The 18168-nt window shown below is 42.2% G+C and overlaps 1 protein-coding gene across 3 annotated transcripts in view; it reads right to left on the minus strand.

The window, feature by feature from the left end:
• Nucleotides 1–18168, minus strand: part of NME7 (NME/NM23 family member 7) — a 143818-nt gene that overhangs the window by 122537 nt on the left and 3113 nt on the right. Inside the window, exon 1 of one of the 3 annotated variants that reach the window (XM_054975061.1) lies at nucleotides 469–511. The exons of the other annotated variants lie outside the window; for them this stretch is intronic. Coding sequence (XP_054831036.1) covers nucleotides 469–480 — 12 coding nt within the window. The 5' untranslated portion in view covers nucleotides 481–511. Of the gene's footprint in view, nucleotides 1–468; nucleotides 512–18168 lie in introns of those variants that run through there. 3 annotated transcript variants of the gene reach the window in all.

An 18168-nucleotide genomic window follows, 5' to 3' on the forward strand; every position in this document is an offset into this window, starting at 1 on the left:
AGCACCCTCTGGTGGAATGTTAAGCTAAAAAACCTCTGAAACCTCAGACAATCATGACACAAACTTGAAAAATAAATACTTCCAACTCTTGAAGTCAAATCCAGAACTGATAAAATTACTTAAATACTTCTTTAGGCCTAGTGGTGAATAGGCTTAAAATCAAAGGGCAAATACGAAGGACAAAGTCTGATTAAAGAAGAGCTACAAAGCTGCACCACAGTTCTCCTAACTCCAATGCAATCCTCTGGTCCCTCTTTCTCTATCTAAACTGAAACTGTAAACACTCCCTGTTTATTTTACATACACCTGCAGAACCCATGACACAAAGGTGGATTCCTTGGCTACAATGTCCCCAGACATTAAATCTCTAGCACTTATCAAGTGCCCATTCAAGATGACCAAACTCCCAGTAATATTAGAGAGGCTTTTGCTGCTGTATTTCCCCCAAACACACGTTTCTTTACACACCTTTATATCCATCAGTTAAGCTTTCCTTTTGATAAATTTCACAGTTGGAAGATTAGTCACAAAATATGCCATTTAAAGTTTCAGCAGCCAGGAGCATGGCATTCAAAGAAACTAATCCAGAGCCAGCAATTTCCTTGCATTGAGGAAGAATGCTACTGCAGCACCACGGTGACTCACTGGACACAGTGCCTGCTGAACAAGCTCTTGTGACTCTTTTGTTCCTCTGAAAACTGCTTGTACACATAGCTGGTGCAGGGAAAGAAAAGGCAGTAAGAAGTAATTTCCACCTGTGACTGCAGTAGTCTAAAATGAAATATATTAAGAATAGGCAGCTCTCCTCTCTTGCCTTTTATACTGGCTAGGCAGATCATGCCAAAACATGGCAGTCTTTGCCAGCATTCTGTTTTCTGCGAAAGATCCATTTGATTTCTATAGCAACCAATCCTTCATGTATCAATCTGCCATTGTGCCAACTACATTGAACTGACATTCTGTGTAATCTGAAGTAATATAAATAAATAAATATTTGCCATTTTAGGAGGTAAGGAAGTTATTTTTTTCTAGGTATTATTTCCTTTAGCAGGACTGCTATGATCTGTAGAAGTCACAGAGATTCATATCTGCTCCTAGCTGAGAGGTTTTATTTAAGATTAGTCACAGTGAGTAAATCTTGAAAGCAAAACATATCTTCATTACCTATTATGCACCGAAACAGTTTCCAATACAAGGAATAATAAACACACTTCAGAAATCATCATGACCTTCAGGGTTCTAAAATAATCCTTAATGAACACCTTACAAAGAATGCAGATAAAGAGAAAAAATAAAGTAATTAACTGGTCACATGATTTGCCTTTGTACTGACCCTGGGTGCTCCTTTGTTTTAATGAATGTTATAATATTAATAGTATATAATAGGCACAATCCTTTATTCAACTTCAAGAAAGTTGAAAAAAGAAACAAATTATTTAGAGAGCAGTAATAAGTAACTCCACTCAGTACAATCCTAAGCAAAGTTACTCCCGTCTAAGCCCGGTGAAATCCTTAGTGTCCTTAGGAATGCACTGTGCTATCCTACCAATGCATATGGAGCCTGAAAAGGCCTTGACTTCCTAGTAAAGAGATCCTGGCAATCATGGTGGATAGCTCGCTGAAAGCATTAACTTAGCATTAAGCAACAATGAAAAGGCAGATTCAATTTTGAAACTATTAAACAAGGTATTTGAAGTAAAATACCACATATCATAATACCCAGTACAATTCTAGTCATTCTCACACACACATACTAAAAACATAAAAGGCTGGGAAAAGTACAGAAAAGGGCAACTAAAATGATCAACAGTTGGTACCACTTGCTGAGAAAAGGCTAATGTATGGGGGGGGGGGGGTGTTAACTTGAAAAAAAATGATTAGTGTGCCGCAAGAGAGAGATCTTTCTCCCTCTCCCACAATACCAAATGAAGTTGATTGTGAGTAGGCTCAGGAAAGAGAAATTTCTTCACACAAATCTTAATTAACATGTCGAATTCACTGCCACAATACATGTAGTCTGTAAGAGGTCTATACATGCCCCCAACCCAATATTTGCATCAAGCCCTTTTCATCCACTAGGTCAGGTTATGTCAACACAGGAGCTCACATAACTTGAGGTGGTCTGAACGAAGATATGGGAGGTGTGAATAATCCCCCACTTCCCTGCATGTTTGCTCTTGTAAAAGCACTAAGATGTTGAAAGCGGAGAAAGAAGACTCTGTTGAGCTCAATGGATTTCCCTCTGTGTGCATGCTGAATCCATGAAGAAAGGTTCATACTCCAAACTGATTAGCTTTGAGAAAGAAAGTGATTATCATTAGATATATTGAGAACATGAAACATTCATGGAAAATGTTACAAAGAACACTAACACAAAGAAAGGAAACAAATCATGTCATGTTAAAACCCCATTAGTAAAGATAAGTACTACATGGAAATAAGGCTTCTTGTGCTACCCTCTAATCAGTGTTCAGAATGAAAAGAAAACTACTCTAGACTTCTCCAGCATCCTTTCATTTTCTAAGCTGAAAGGAAGTTAATGAAACTGAAAAGAAAGCAAGGGAGAACAGTGGTATTCCCATGTTCTGTACCCAGCTTTGTTACTGCCATGCTGAGTAACTGTAGACAAAACAGCTCAGCTACAAACAAGCCTCAAGAATCCATAAATTAAGATGATGGATTTGTACTTATCAGAAAGCGTAGGGCAAAGGACAGAATACGTATATACGGTAGTAAAGTGGAGGCCTTCAGGGTATGATCCTCTTCAGTGCTACTTCACATAGCAACTTCAAAGAAAAAAACTTCCAAGGCAAAATGAGAGAATTTAAATAAACAGGACTCTGATGAAAGCTACATCTGGGCATCACCCAGGCAATAGCATTTACAAAACATGAACTGAAGCTGCAGATGATGATCTCTAAATATCAGGCAGCATGAACATTTCAGAAACATTTTTTTTTTGCCAATAATTCAATACAGGAGACAGCTCTCGTAAGCATTTGCTTTCCATCAGCATGGAAAAGAGGAGTGGATTATGAAATGGCCATAATTTCTTCTTTCCTTAGCCATCACATGTTGTATGGAAGCCCTGATTATTACACTGATACCTGTTCTAACATAAAAGGAAGCTTCCTACAGGAGATATCCCCCTCATATAAACTCTTTAAGTTGGCTGCTACACAGCCCAAATGAAACTGTGATTATACCGTGATGAAAGCCATTAGACAATCGTCTAGTGAAAAGCACACATTGTCCAGTCATTTCAGAAGCCCGCTGTCAGGAATGTCTTTGCACATATGAATCCCAAGGATTGAGATTTTCAAGAGAGGCTCTACTTTGGACTCTTTTTAGTTGGAACCAGATGGGCAAGAATGCAAGCTAGGTCCTGCCCCACTAGGAGGTCTACTTTGAGGAATTCCCCAGTAAGTCCCACCTATATGTTTTGCGGCTGGGCTTTAAACCTGCATGTAAAGCGTATGGACTTCTACTGATGTCATGGGGGGATTGTGGGAAGATGACTGCCAGCTTATTAAGACCCAGGCTGGGTGTTTCTGTCTCTCCTCTGCAGGGGGGCAAGGAATAAAATGAACAGCAAGATGCATGACTGGCCCAGCTGCAAGTAAACAAAACCAGGCTTGAAGTTATTTGGTGTTACTGGCTCCCTTGCACTAGCATCCCAATAATGATGCAAAATCAACTTATGCCTCAGCCAAGACAGACTAACAGGGGCAGTTGGTAAGGTGGAGGAGGGAGATAGATTAGAAGAGTATATGACATCCACTATTTCTGGGAATTAAACTGTCTCAGACCAAGGGATGCTCAAGGATGGGTGAACTGGAAAAACCCCAGAAGTCATACCCAGAATAGCTTCCTGGACAGCCAGGGGTGCCAAACCAATGGGCAAAACCCAGAGGGCACACCTGTAACATGCTACTTCCCCAATGAGAGTAAATGCTGATAACATTAGTGACAGGACACTAAAAAGGTCAACAATGAGGTTTACTGTTCTTTAATATTATGGGAGCATAACAACAACATTTGATTTATATACTACCCTTCAGGACAACTTAATACCCACTCAGAATGGTTTACAAAGTATGTTATTATTATCCTCACGACAATCATCCTATGAGGTGGGTGGGGCCGAGAGAGCTCTAAAAGAGCTGAGACTGACCCAAGGTCACCCAGCTGGCTTCAAGCAGAGGAGTAGAGAATCAAATCCGGTTCTCCAGATGAGAGTCCTGCTGCTCTTAACTACTACACCCAACTGGCCTGAGGTTGCTGGGGAAAAAGCACCTCTGAGTCCTACATACTGAGGCCATACAGAACACTTGATAACCATTACAGCCTGACACTGTACATAGAACCTAGGGTAAAACAGATCACAGGGTTGATACCATTCCATACAACCTTGTTACTCAGAGATTGGTTTTTAAAAGGTACATCCTAAGAAGATATCTCTTAGACCTACAAAACACAGATACAGGAAGCAATTTATTTCAGAAAGACAAAATCACACATTCTGGTATTTATTTGTATTACCAAAAGAATACTGTGGTCACCTGCTATCTTCCCACTCAATTTAGGATTTGGCAAGAGCAATTCTGGAAGTGATATTATATTATATTTAATACAGCAACATGTGCCTCCTTTTCTGCCCTGTCCCTGACCAAGTAGTGAGGTATCTCCAAAAACAAGTAAGAGAATGGAAAAATTAGTAAAATGGCAGTATCTCCATTCAACCCACAGAGGCACAGGGCAACTAACAGTGCAATCCTATGCTGAGTTATTCCAGTCTAAACCCATTGAAATCAATGGCCTTAGACTGGAGTAACTCTCCATAAGATTGTACTCTAAGTGGTACAGATGAAGGTCACATATTTGGCAAGACAGTGTTCCTCTGCAGGCAGTGTCTGCCCTGTAGTCAAAGACCACCTATAGTAAAAGACTCCAGAAGACAAATTACATAACTGGGTTTGGGAATCACATGGTTTTATGATTAAAGTCAAGTGGCTAGGGCTAAAATTGGCCTTTCACTGATCTTATTGAATACAGAACAAGTTCTAATTGTTATTTTTGTGTGTGTGTGCTGCCTTCAAGTCATAGCTGACTTATGGCAACCCTTTGAGGGGTTTTCATGGCAAAAGACTATCAGCGGTGGTTTGCCATTGCTTGCCTCTGCAACCCTGGTCTTTGTTGAAGGTCTCCCATCCAATCAGTAACCAAGGCCAACCCTGCTTAGTTTCTGAGATCTGACGAGATCAGGCTCAGCTGGGCTTATCGAAGTCAGGGCAATTGTTATTTTTTTAAATATACTTAAATGAGGCATAATACTGCAGTTTTAAAATCATTAGAACAGGGACCATCAGCAATAGCCCTCATGGGCACCATGGTGCCCACCATGTGTTTTTAGAAAGTGGGTGGGAACAGGTAGGGCTTTGGACTAACAGGGCTTCTGACTGGCCACTGGAGATGCTGTGTAGATGAGAAGACATCCTCTTAAACAGAACTTCTGCCTGAAATACTAAAGAGTTACTATTAGAGTTGCGCATAACCTCACTCCCTGACATTTTGTGGATGAACACCACCCTGTGTCAGAATTCCAAAGGTTCCCACTGGCAATAAAGTTGGAGACTCCTGCATTAGAACATGGGAGAAAAAATTAAAACCTATCTCCAGCTGCAGGATGCAATAACAAGCAAGAAAAATAATGCTTCCACACAGTGTTAGCACATTAAAACTACAGCAACTGCATTAAACAAACACCTCTTGTAGTAGTACACATAACAAACTGCTTTAAAAAGTGCATCAGTTGGAGGAAACAGAATCAACAACTTCAACAGGGCTGACATTAGAAATTGTGATGACCAAGGCGAACTGATATCCTCCACCCTTCAGTGAATTCTGTTATCCTGTCCCAGTGTATCTTATCTAAGACTGTGGTAAGCTGAGCAGCAGGAAGGGTTTTACCATCCACTATTTCGTATCTGCATTAGCTAGTTGCCCCCACTTTTTCTTCCGTAAAAAAGATCCCTCAAATCAGTTACACGCATTGCTGTTGTAATTCTACAGAGTATCCTTAACATTTGCACTCCTCAGCATCCTGTTCCCCTGGTCCATGCATCACTATGACTATTGAAAAGTGCTGATCTCATAATCTCTAGCAGAGCATAACATCTCTTGCAAAAATAACAAAAGCTATTTTTGCTCCAGCTCACACCAAGCCTTTATAGTCTAACAGTCAGATCCTAAGATGGCAGAGCCGGCACATAACTTTTTTCAGAAGGAGCAGACCACCTCATCACAAGATATGACAATGGTGGTATCACAGGACAATACATTGGCTTGCTTTTTTAGGAAAAGAGGGGGGGGGAAGGAGTATCAAAAAGCAGGAAGGGGGGACAGAAAGGAGGTTACATCAGCAGATGCGACTGAATTGTCACACTTCTTGACTTCTGCTTGAATCCTTAAATTTTGAGGCCAAACAATAACAGGACAAACTTCAACAACATTGTATCTGTGACAGGAGGCTTTCACAAATTATCCACTGTATCTTTTAACATCCCTCCCCCTTCAAAAGAGCTCATTTCATAATATCATTGCTAATCACATCTGGATCATGTCCTTTCACCAAGAAATTCAAGGCAGTATGAACTGGAACCCCGGTATATGTCTGGCCCTCTGTCTATGCTGCCACAATGATTCTCCATTTCTAAAATTTTCTGAGCAATTCTAACAGGAATGAACTCTCCTGGAGCTGCTGGAAAGGTGAAAAGTGACCTTCAACCAGTTGATACCAGTGTGTGTTAGCACCAAATAGTTTGAAAGGCGGTTCCAAAGAGCACACATTTGGCATTTACCTTGAACATTATGAGAATATCATGGCCTATTAAAAATTTATTACCTTGCTGCACATAAGGGAAAGAACTCACCAATCCCTTTCTTATACACTACTGGGAACATTTTGAGCCAATACTCATTCTGTACTATCGTTTAACCAAACAGTCTCCTGCCAAGGCAGCCATTAAAGTTAAAACATTTCTTTCCCCTCGTGTTGTGTAAAACATTAACTGTTGTGTCATTCAACTGAATACAGATTTCAGCCAGAACATACTATGAACTATTGTATACTCATAAATCCATTATCATAAAGACAGATATCAAGTTAATATTGAACAGAGTTGTTTAATTAAAAAACTTTATCTCTTGATTAAGGAAAATATTGAGGGGAAGAGGAAAAAATCAAGGGGAGTGCAAATGAAAGGTAGAGTCCATATTATTGTGCAATCCTAAACAGAACTACAACTATCTAGGTTCATTAATGGGTTTAAAAAGGTATATATCTGTTTAAGATAACCTTGCTAATTTAGAGCAACTAATAACATTAAACTTCATTAATATTCCCTTTGAAAATAATGCACAAAATTTACTTTTATGCCAAAACCCAAGGCTTCAGTCTGTATGAATATTACAACCACTCCCTTGGGTTATCACCAGAAATCAAGGACATTTCTACACATATTAAGTTAGTCTTACATGCATCTTGAGTAATTAATGAAAAAGAAATGAATTAAACAAAGCAATAAGTTTCTAAACACTGAAGAAACATTTTAGAATGTGTATCACAATATGGTTACTGAACAGTAGGGTTGCCAGGTCTTCTCACCCTCCAGACGGGGTGCAGGAGGTGGGAGACCTGGCATTCACCTTTCTAGAGGTCTTCACATGTGCACATAGTGCACATTCCCAGGCTGTGCGATGACGCGCCTCATGCTGCCCCTGGGAGCACTCCTGCACTTTGCAGCGGGCCAATTTCATCCCTTTTGTGGCTGAAATTGGCACGCTGTGAAGTGCAGACGCTCTCTAGGGCCCTCGCAGGAGCACTGCCAAAGTAGCACAACAGGTCCTGGAATGCTCCTGCTCTTCACAGTGGGCCAATTTCGGCCCACTTGGCCAGATTCAGCCCACTATAAAGTGCAGGATCATTGCCGGGAGGGCCCTGGAGAATTTCTGAATTTCAGAGTGGGCCAATTTAGGCCCCAAACAGGCCTGATTCGGCTAAGGTTACCATCCCCCTGCCGTGGGTGGGGGATTCCTCTGCTCTCACTCTTCCGCCCCCGCACCCACTTACTTGGGGGGCGGGGGGCACGCTCCCCTGGGGCACGCCCCCCAGAGCCATGCCATGTGCCCGGAGCCGAGCCAAGCTGCACGGTGTGGCTCAGGGCGCACAGCATGGCTCAGCTCAGCTCCGGGCACACAGCATGAGCTGAGCTACATGCCTCGAGCCGAGCCGCACACTCCTGCACCCCCAGCGGGCCTGTTTTGCAGATAATCATGCCCCGGCAGGGCCCGATCCAGCCCTTGGTGAGTGCAGGAGCGCTCCCAGCCAGCCTTTGACCACCACACGATGACATCACTTCCATAAGTGATATCCTCAAACAAGCCAGGAGCATGTACACGCATGGAAAAGAAAAACTCCTGAGCAGCAAGGTGAGTGCCATGCTCCCAATCACCTGTCGGGGGAGTAAAGGGACCTGGCAAACCCCCAGTTTGGGCTCCAAAGGACCTGGCAACCCTAGTTTTGGCCAAATCGGTCCACTGAGGGCGCAGGTGCGCGCCACGCCACCTGGAAGCATGCCCCAGGAGGTGCAGTCCCCCACCTTTTCCCCCAGCAGCAAGGTAAGCAGGGGCAGGGGGTGAGGTGTGGGAGCAGGAGATCCCCTGGGCCCAGCAGGGGACCAGCAACCCTACTGAAGAGGAATGCAAACAGAGGCTGCAATCCTGAACAGTTAGCAGTGCACTCCTAAGCAGAATTACATCCTTCTAAATCCATTTAAATCAATGGGCTCAGGGCTAATCTAGATGCTACAGCATCCACAGTTCTGACCCATGGACACCTATGCCATTTAAGAGCTGAAATCAGACATTTACAACTGCCACAAGGGATCAGGCCCTAAAAGTAGCAGGATCATGTGATCTTCCCCCCACCCTGGCCACCGTGCATTTTGTCAAGTGCCAAAACAACCATGGGGATGAACTAGGTTGCCTGGTCGTACCTCACTGCAAGTCTGAACAGGATCTGGCCCTCCCAGTATTTTTAAAGGGCCAAGTTCAGCTACAAAACAGTGTGAGACCTGCGGACGATTTAATGCTTAATTTGGTCCTTAGAAGCATATAACTCTATTTCAGATGGCAACATAAATTGTTTAAACCCCATGGGTTGCAACTAGATTCAACCCTGAATGTTTCTCAGTGCTCTGAAGTACACATGGGAAGGTTTCCAGTAGATATCCTAGTCATTGCATTATTATTATTATTTATTACATTTCTAACCCACCCTTCCTACAAGCGGGCTCAGGGCAAGGTACAGCAGATATAAAAATACAATACAAATATTAAAAACAATTCATAAAACAACAGTTCATCATAAAATCAACAAACAGACAATAACTGTTCCAAGATGGGATCAATTCCAGATTCCTGCCCATCAGCATACAGCAGGAGGGAAGTGGACAGATAATGTACTGCAACTCATACATGGGTCAGCTTAACAAATGGGCACTACATAGCCCCGTGCTGTACCCATACGTTGGGCAGCCGGCTGGTGGACACTGTATAACCCCACACTTACTGGGAGACTTGGTGGGAGGTTCAGTGAGGATCTCATGCTGGCCTCAACCATACGCCTGGTGGAACATCTCCATCTTACAGGCCTGCCAAAGTGATAGAAAATCCTGATGGGCCCGGGTGTTCTCAGACAGAGAGTTCCACGAGGTTGGGGCCAGGACCGAAAAGGCCCTGGCCCTGGTTGAGGCCAACCGAGCCTCCCTGGGGCCAGGGACCACCAGCAAATGTTTTCCAGCTGATCAGAGCATTCTCCAGGGCACATACAGGGAGAGGCAGTCCCTCAGGTATGCTGGTCCCAGTCCATTTAGGGCTTTATAGGTCAAAACCAGCACCTTGAACCAAATCTGGAATTCCACGGGGAGCCAGTGGAGCTGCTGCAGAATTGGTGTAGTGTGTGTCCTATAAGGAACACACATCAAAACATATGCAGCAGCATTCTGGACCCGCTGTAGTCTCTGGATCATACCCAAGGGCAGCCCTGCGTATAGCGAGGTACAGTAATCCAACCTGGAGGTGGCCGTTGCATGGATCACTATCGTTAAGTCCTGGGCTGAGAGACAGGGGGCTAGCTGCCTGGCCTGCCGAAGATGGAAAAAAGCAGCACAGGCAACCGTCACAATCTGGGCCTCCACAGATGAGGAATCCAGGTTCACACCTAAACTCCTGACAGATGGTACGGGCAGAAGTGGTGCTCCCCCCAAAGGCCAGGAGATGGATCCCCTCCTCCAACAGCCCACGGCCCAAGAACAGGACCTCCGTCTTCGCGGGATTCAACTTCAGCCTGCTCTGTCTCACCCATCCAGACATGGCCTCCAAAGCTCTCAACAGGACATCAGGGGCAGAGTGAGGTCGATCGTCCATCAGCAGATACAACTGGGTGTCATCTGCATATTGATGACAACCCAGTCCAAACCTCTGCACCAGCTGGGCGAGGGGGCACATATAAAGACTGAACAACAGGAGAGAGAGTATCGCCCCCTGAGGGACACCACACACCAAAGGCTGGTGTGTGGACAACCTCTCCCCCAGCACCACCCTCTGGCCCCGACCATGGAGAAAAGAAACAAGCCACTGTAAGGCCGTCCCTCGAATACCCATGTCGATGAGGTGGTGGGCCAACAACGCATGGTCGACCATGTCAAACGCCGCTGAAAGGTCTAACAAAATCAGCTGACCCACCATGATTCAGGTGCCTATGGAGGTCGTCCGTGAGGGCAACCAACACTGCCTCTTCCCCATGGCCCGGATGGAAACCGGACTGATATGGGTCCAGGACAGAGGTCTCTTCCAGTGAGCACATGAGAAATCTGACGACCACTAAGTTGTCCAATCTCTTCGCCAATGTCAACTAGATTTGATTGTTCAATGCATTTAAGAAAAGGCTCCTTCAGTCTTCGATTTTCCATCAGTAAAACTGTAGCATTTATAGTGACTACCTCTACAGAGCAATTACATGCTTAATATAGACTATTTAAGTTATATCTGGTCTTAATTAGAATTGCCAATCTCCAGGTGAGGCCTGGGGATCTCCTGCAATTGCAACTGCTCTGCAGGCAACAGAGCCTATTTCCTCTGGAGTTCTCCTGCTTTGAAGAGTGGCATTATATCCCACTGAGGTTCCTCCCTCCCCAAACCCTACCCTCTGCAGATTCCATGGAGTTGGCAACCCTAATACTAGTCCTGTTTTACAATTGTAACCCAGACAGCTAGATGACCTCACACCATCTTTTTCCCAGGACTCTCCTAACAGATGAGAAACATAGCAGTTTCCACTGCTGAGAGGAGAGGGGTATTTACAAATGGTTTAAGTTAATAAAGACAAGCAGGATGAGGGGCACCTCTTTTTCCTCTTCCTCACTATTTTGTATTTTCCTTTCTTGGAAGCTCCCATAGCCTGTCCTTTTTCCTGCATCTTTTTCCCCTTCCTATCCAATCTACTTTTAGCTGCCTGCATGGAGCCATCAAGTTGCTGTAGACTTAACCCTTCACAGGGTTTTCAAGGCAACAGAAGAGCAAAGGTGGTTTGCCATTGCCTACCTCTTTATAGCAACCCTAGTTTTCCTTTGTGGTCTCCTATCCAGCTTTTCCTCCCCCATACAAAATCTGGCCCAGTTGTGTAATGGCAGCAGCTGGGCATCAGAGCTGCATGGGAGGGAATCTGCAAGGAACTGCAGGGGGCATCTCCTTCCTCACACTATTTCCTTTCTCTCCTACTGGCAGCCTCTACATCCTCAATTTCCCTGTTCCCTTCTCTCCTTCCCACCCACCTACCTACCTTTTATTTGCCTCCCCATTTTCAACTATATTTACTTCATATATATATATATATATATATATATATATATATATATATATATATATACACACACACACACACACATATGCTACCATTCTCCTCAAAGGTGAACCAAAGCAGCTTAAATCATTCTCTTCTCTTCCACTTTATCTTCACAACAACCCTGAGTAGTAAGCTAAACTGAGAGTGTACAAGTGGCCCAAGATCATCCATTGAGCTTCCGCAGCAAAGTGGAGATGCAAACCTGGGTCTCTCGGGTCCTAATCACACCACTACACCACACTGGCTTTCATAAGGTGGTTGCTGGTGAACATTAGAAGGCAGCCAGGCCTTGGTAAGTTATGCAAGCTGTATGGTTGCAAGTAGTCTGGTGTTTGCGGCCTGATGAGTCCTCTCTCAAAGGTCAAAACAGCTCAGGAAAGGACCCTCCCCATGCTTTTTACTGACAAAAAACAAGGCTTGAAGGCTGGAAATATGGTTGGGGGTGCCTAACAATGGCTAGGGCATTCTTTCTTAAATGTACAGGTGCTGCTTCTACTGTTGGGGGGGGGATTAACTCCCCCAGTGTGCGTGGGTTTGGGGGGGGGGAGGTTAGAGGTCAGATTTTTCGGCAACCCTGGGGCTTTCCTCAGGTTTGTAGAAAGATCTGTCTTGTCTATCCACGGCCCTAACCAACAGATTTAAGTATTCACAGATGGGACCATGTTGAGAATTAGATATATTGATATTTGCATGAAGAAACTAATACAAAGCTAGCAAGGACCTGTACCAGATATCTTTACCAACCATAGGGCTCCATCTAGTGTTCCCAAGAGGTCAGTTCCTTTTTTCCCCAAGTCTATCAACTTGCAGATAGTATAATCACCTTGTGTTAAACAATAGGTAATGTATGGATGTAAGCAAAGATGTATAGTAATCTGTATAAATAAAAAACACTAGATTAAGAAAAAAAATCACATGTATATTCAAGAAAGTGAATGCAGATCAGACATTTAAACATCAGGGACACAATCAGCATGCAGAGACATGAGAGGTGCAGGAGGTACCAGGCCTACTAAAAATTGTCAGGCTTGTACGTGTGAAAGGAACTTAATATGCCTTAATGAAGTACTTTGACTCAGGGATCCTAGTAATAAAATCCTCTCCTCCTAGAATACTGGTTACAAATGAGGGACCAGGTACACAGAATGTGCTCAACAGTAGTATAAATAACTAAGTGCCCTATGGTGTTTTAAAGTGCAGTACTTTTTATTGTGCCCTCTCTCATGCATACATACCTTAACGTGGTAAGGGGGTATGAGGATCAGGGCAGGTGAGAGCAATACCATCAGGAGTGCATGCTTGGTCAAGAGTCTAAACTCCTGCAAGAGTCACTCAAGGAGGAATGGTCAAAGATGCGACACCAGACTAAGACTCATCCACCCCCTTCAGGATCAACAGAAATAGGAGTGGAGGAACTCCTGAAGGCTAGCTACATGGCAGCAGCAGTAGTGGAAAGTAACACTAACAGAGACTCTTTTGCAGACAATGGCAGTATCACTTAAGGTAACTCTGGTTAGTACTGGCAGAAGAAAGCAACGGTAAATTACTTCTGATAATCTCTCTCCTTGAAAACTCTATGATGAGAAAATCGAAAATGAAAGAAGATATAGTGCTGGAATGTCCCAAAAAAGGGGGTATGCCAAAGAGTGCAGCAGTTATCAGACTATCGCGTTAATTTCCCATGCAAGCAAAGTGAAGCTCAAAATTCGACAGCAAAGACTCTTACTATATATGGAATGAGAAATGCCAGATGTTCAAGCTGGATTCAGAAAAGGAAGAGGCACTAGAGATCACATTGCAAATTTACTATGGTCAATGGAACATACCAAGGAATTTCAGAAGAAAAATCACCTTATGTTTTATAGATTACAGCAAAGCTTTTGACTGTGTGGATCATGAAAAGCTATGGAATGAAATGGGCATACCAGAATATCTGACTGTTTTATTTTGATACACAAACTGTACTTGGGACAAGAGGCTACTGACAAGACAGAATATGGGGGAACGTAATGGTTTCCAATTGGTAAAGGTGTCAAACAAGGATGCATGTTATCTCTCTACCTGTTGAACCTCTATGCAGAGTATATCATTAAAAAAGATGGATTAGATTTTGAAGAAGGTGGAGTGAAAGTTGGTGGAAGGTACCTTAACAATCTGAGATATGCAGATTACGGTACCATGTTACTGACAGAAAACAGTGAAGGCTTGAAATGACTACTGATGAAGGTTACAGAAGAAAACTGAAGACTTGAAACGACTCCTGATGAAGGTTAAAGAGGAAAGGATCAAAACAGGATTACCGCTGTACATCAAGAAGACAAAATTAATGACTACTGAGGAATTACACAGTTTTAAAGCTGACAATGAGGAAATTGAAATTGTTCAAGGTGTTCTATTTCTTGGCTCAATCATCAACCACAAGGGAGACTGCAATGAAGAAATCAGAAGATTGAGACTCGGAAGAGCAGCTGTGAGGGAGCTTGAAAAGATCCTTAAAGATTAAGATGGGAATCAAAGATCAAGATAATCCAAATTATGGTATTCCCCATTACTATGTATGGATGTGAAAGTTGGACAGTGAAGAAAGCTGATAGGAAGAAAATTCACTAATTTGAAATGTGGTGCTGGAGGAGAGTTTTGAGTATACGATGGATGGCCAAAAAGACAAATAAGTGGGTTCTAGATCACATCGAGCGTGAATTCTACCTAGAAGTTAAAATGACAAAACTGAGCCTATCACACTTTGGTCACATCATTAGAAGACAAGACTCTCTGGAAAAATTAATACTGCGAGGAAAAGTTGAAGGCAGTAGAAAAGAGGAAGACCCAAAACGAGAATAAAAGAAGCCACATCCTCCAGTTTGCAGGATCTAAGCAAGACTGTTAATGACAGGACATTCTGGAGGTCCTTCATTCATAAGATCGCCATAGGTTGGAGGCAAACTTGACAGCAAGTAACACACAAACAGAGTTTTATTGTGGTACAAAGTCCAGTTCATTGGATGCATGAAGTAGTCTCTGAAGTTGACAAGTACAAACACACACACGTCCCACTTTCATCCTGCTTGAGCTACATCAAAATCAAAGGGTCAAATTAGTCATAGGTAACTTAAGTTCCTCTAATTATGCGTGGAGTTGTGCTCTATACCAGGACTATTACATTTTTAAAACTTGGATGTTTTGCGAAGGAAAAAGAGGGAGGAAATTGTGCTAGTAGGACATAATGGTAAACACAGAGATGTATGTAGACACATAAAGGTTGGTTTCCCATGTGCTAGGCCAAGTCAGGTCCTTCTAACGGATGCTGAGTTGCATCCAGTCATTCTGCTCAATTAAGTGCACAGCCTTCTGCTGGAGGATGGTACCACACTTAGCTGAGCAGAACAGCATAATACAACTTGAAGTTGCAGTCATTTGTTTACAATACAGACATTCAGAGCTGCATTATACTGAGCTAGGCCATTAGGCTCTCCCTAATCCAGTAAAATGTACTGTGACAAACTCTCTAAGACCTCAAACAGAAATCTTCCCTCAGTTTGACTGGAAATGCCAGGAACTAAGCATTGATGTCTGCAAAGCACATGCACTCTGAGGCATGTGAAAAGCTATCCAGGCTTGGCTCCAAAGTCACATGAAATTGAGCATGTAACTACATTAGACCAAGACTTATGACTGGTATCCACTGAATAACATGGGACTTACTTACTCTTTGAGAAGTTTCAAGAGGCACAGCCACAGATGCCTACATTTTGTTTGGCAGCATCCTAATTCCATGAGCCCAAAAGAGATTCATATTTGTTTTTAGCAAACCTCCCCATTACTATTTATAGATGTGAAAGTTTATTTTATTTATTTACTTCATTTATACTCTGCCTTTCTCCCCAATGGGGACCTAAAGCAGCTTACATCATTGTTCTCTCCTCCATTTGATCCTCACAATAGCCCTGTGAGGCAAGGTAGGCTGAGAGAAGGTTACTGGTAGAAGGTCGCTTAGTAACCTTCTATGGCAAAGTGGGAATTTGAACCTGAGTTGTCCAGATCCTAGTCCATCACTCTATCCACTACGTGCTGGCTCTCAAGGAAACCGATGGGAAGAAATGTGGAGCTGGAAGAAAGTTTCCTGGATACCACAGACCACCAAAAACACAAATTAGTGAGTGGGTTCTAGATCAAATTAAGCCTCAATTTTCTCTAGTGATTAAACTGAAGCTATCATAATTTGATCACATCATGAGAAGACAAGATTCACTGGAAAAGACAATCCTATTAGGAAAAGTTGAAGGTGGAAGGAAAAGAGGAAGACTCAACATGTGATGGATTTACTCAATAAAGGAAGCCATAGCCTTCAGTTTGCAAGACCTGAGCTAGGCTGTCAATGACAGGCAAATAACACATGCACCCCATATTTTATGGCAATCTGCTTTTGTAACAGTGAACATTTCAAAAGAAGTATGTGACATGGCAAAGGATTCAAAGAAAATAAGGCAGTTTTAGTAAAAGTTTCTTGTATGAGTTTAACTCTTTGAATCTTAGCCAATAACCATACAGCTGAGAGCATTCTGCAGGAAGTTACAGAATTCAAGTTTAAAATGTAAACTTTTAAAAAATGTTAACTTCTAGCCCTTATAATTGCATTACTGGAGACTGGAGTACAACACTAAATTTGAATCCACAAATTTCAGACTCTTGACCAATTGCAATACCGAAAGAAACTTCCCTGCATATCCTGTAAGTTATATCTTCAGCTAAATAATGTAAGAAGCAAGGACTTAATTTGTCTTCTTACTGCAGAGGATTACTTGCTCATGCCCCTAAGAAATACCTTAGCAGAATGAGATCATGTTATTACAGCAAAGGACTATAGCATGCTGTCACAGCTGAGTGGCTTATCTAACGATTGACCAAGTAATCAGCAGTTTCTCCATCAATGGACACTAAACCTTTCATCTTATTTTTATCTACACTTCTTTGCAATCAAACATAATTCCACTCTTGCTGAGTCTGGGGACATTATTGTGGCTGCTTACATAATAGGAATTCAGCTAGAGATGTTTTAAGAACATGGCTTACAATATTGCCAAGTTATTTACAGCCGTCTCTCAGGACAGTGGACAGCTGCAGGGGAGAGAATCTGAAGCACAGTCACTGCCCACTTCAGTATATAAATTCTATTTAATGCATTCAAGTCTAAATTGTTCCTAGTGATTGACCTATTAGAAATAGGCTAATTTTTAACAGGCCAGCTGACAAATTAGCAGTATTGCTGCTAATACTAGAGTCTTTAAACTAATGTTTCAATTATATAATGTAGTATAATGCTAAAGACTACTTAGAAAATTCAACAAATGTGCCAAAATAATTCCTAAAAATAACTTTGAAGATGCACATCATATTTAACCACATTGTATGCAATTAAATGAAAGCGTGGAGTCTCTTTTTACAATACACAAATGAGTAAACACTGCATACCCACTCATTCTTCCTTTAAAAGATTTACTAAAGGACTCTGCAACACATGCAAATGAGATTCCAGTAAAATCTCTAAATTTACATTCTATGATTCCAGAAGGCAGTGTTTCTCAGTGCCATCCTCAGCAGTTACATCCTCCTAAAACCATTAACTTCAACTGACTTAAAAGGGTGTAATTCTGCTTCAGATGGCAAACATTCATCTTTACTATGTGACATTTAACCAAACGTCTACTAACATTATAAAAAACAGTATTATGAGGAGTTTTACAGCAAAACCATGCTTTCTAGTTCCACCACTAAGCTTACAGACCCAACACTGAAACATGCACATACAATCCCCAGGAAATCCGCTACCACAGAACAAACATGGCATGATTTTAACTATATCCTATAATTATGAGGGCCTGAAAAAGACTCTTCTGATATACTGTTGTATTAAAAAATTCCACAAATGTTTAAATAAATACTGTCGTAACTCTTAATTTGTGCAGCTTCTTAGGAACAATTGCTTTCTACTCAATAGCTATTATTTTCAGGATACCTAGTTTGAAGCTAGTTTGATATTCAATGTGAAATCATAATCTAGAGAAAGAAATTCTTTAGTTTTCCCATGTCTGAGGCTCATGTTAAAAAGATATAACCATAAAGAATATCTCAGCTATTTGCATATATAGACACTGAAACATGGGGCTGTGTCATCTATGCACACATCCATGCCATTTATATATTCT

The sequence above is a fragment of the Eublepharis macularius genome, chromosome 3 (assembly GCF_028583425.1).
Source record: "Eublepharis macularius isolate TG4126 chromosome 3, MPM_Emac_v1.0, whole genome shotgun sequence".
In the NCBI taxonomy this organism is placed as follows: domain Eukaryota; kingdom Metazoa; phylum Chordata; class Lepidosauria; order Squamata; family Eublepharidae; genus Eublepharis; species Eublepharis macularius.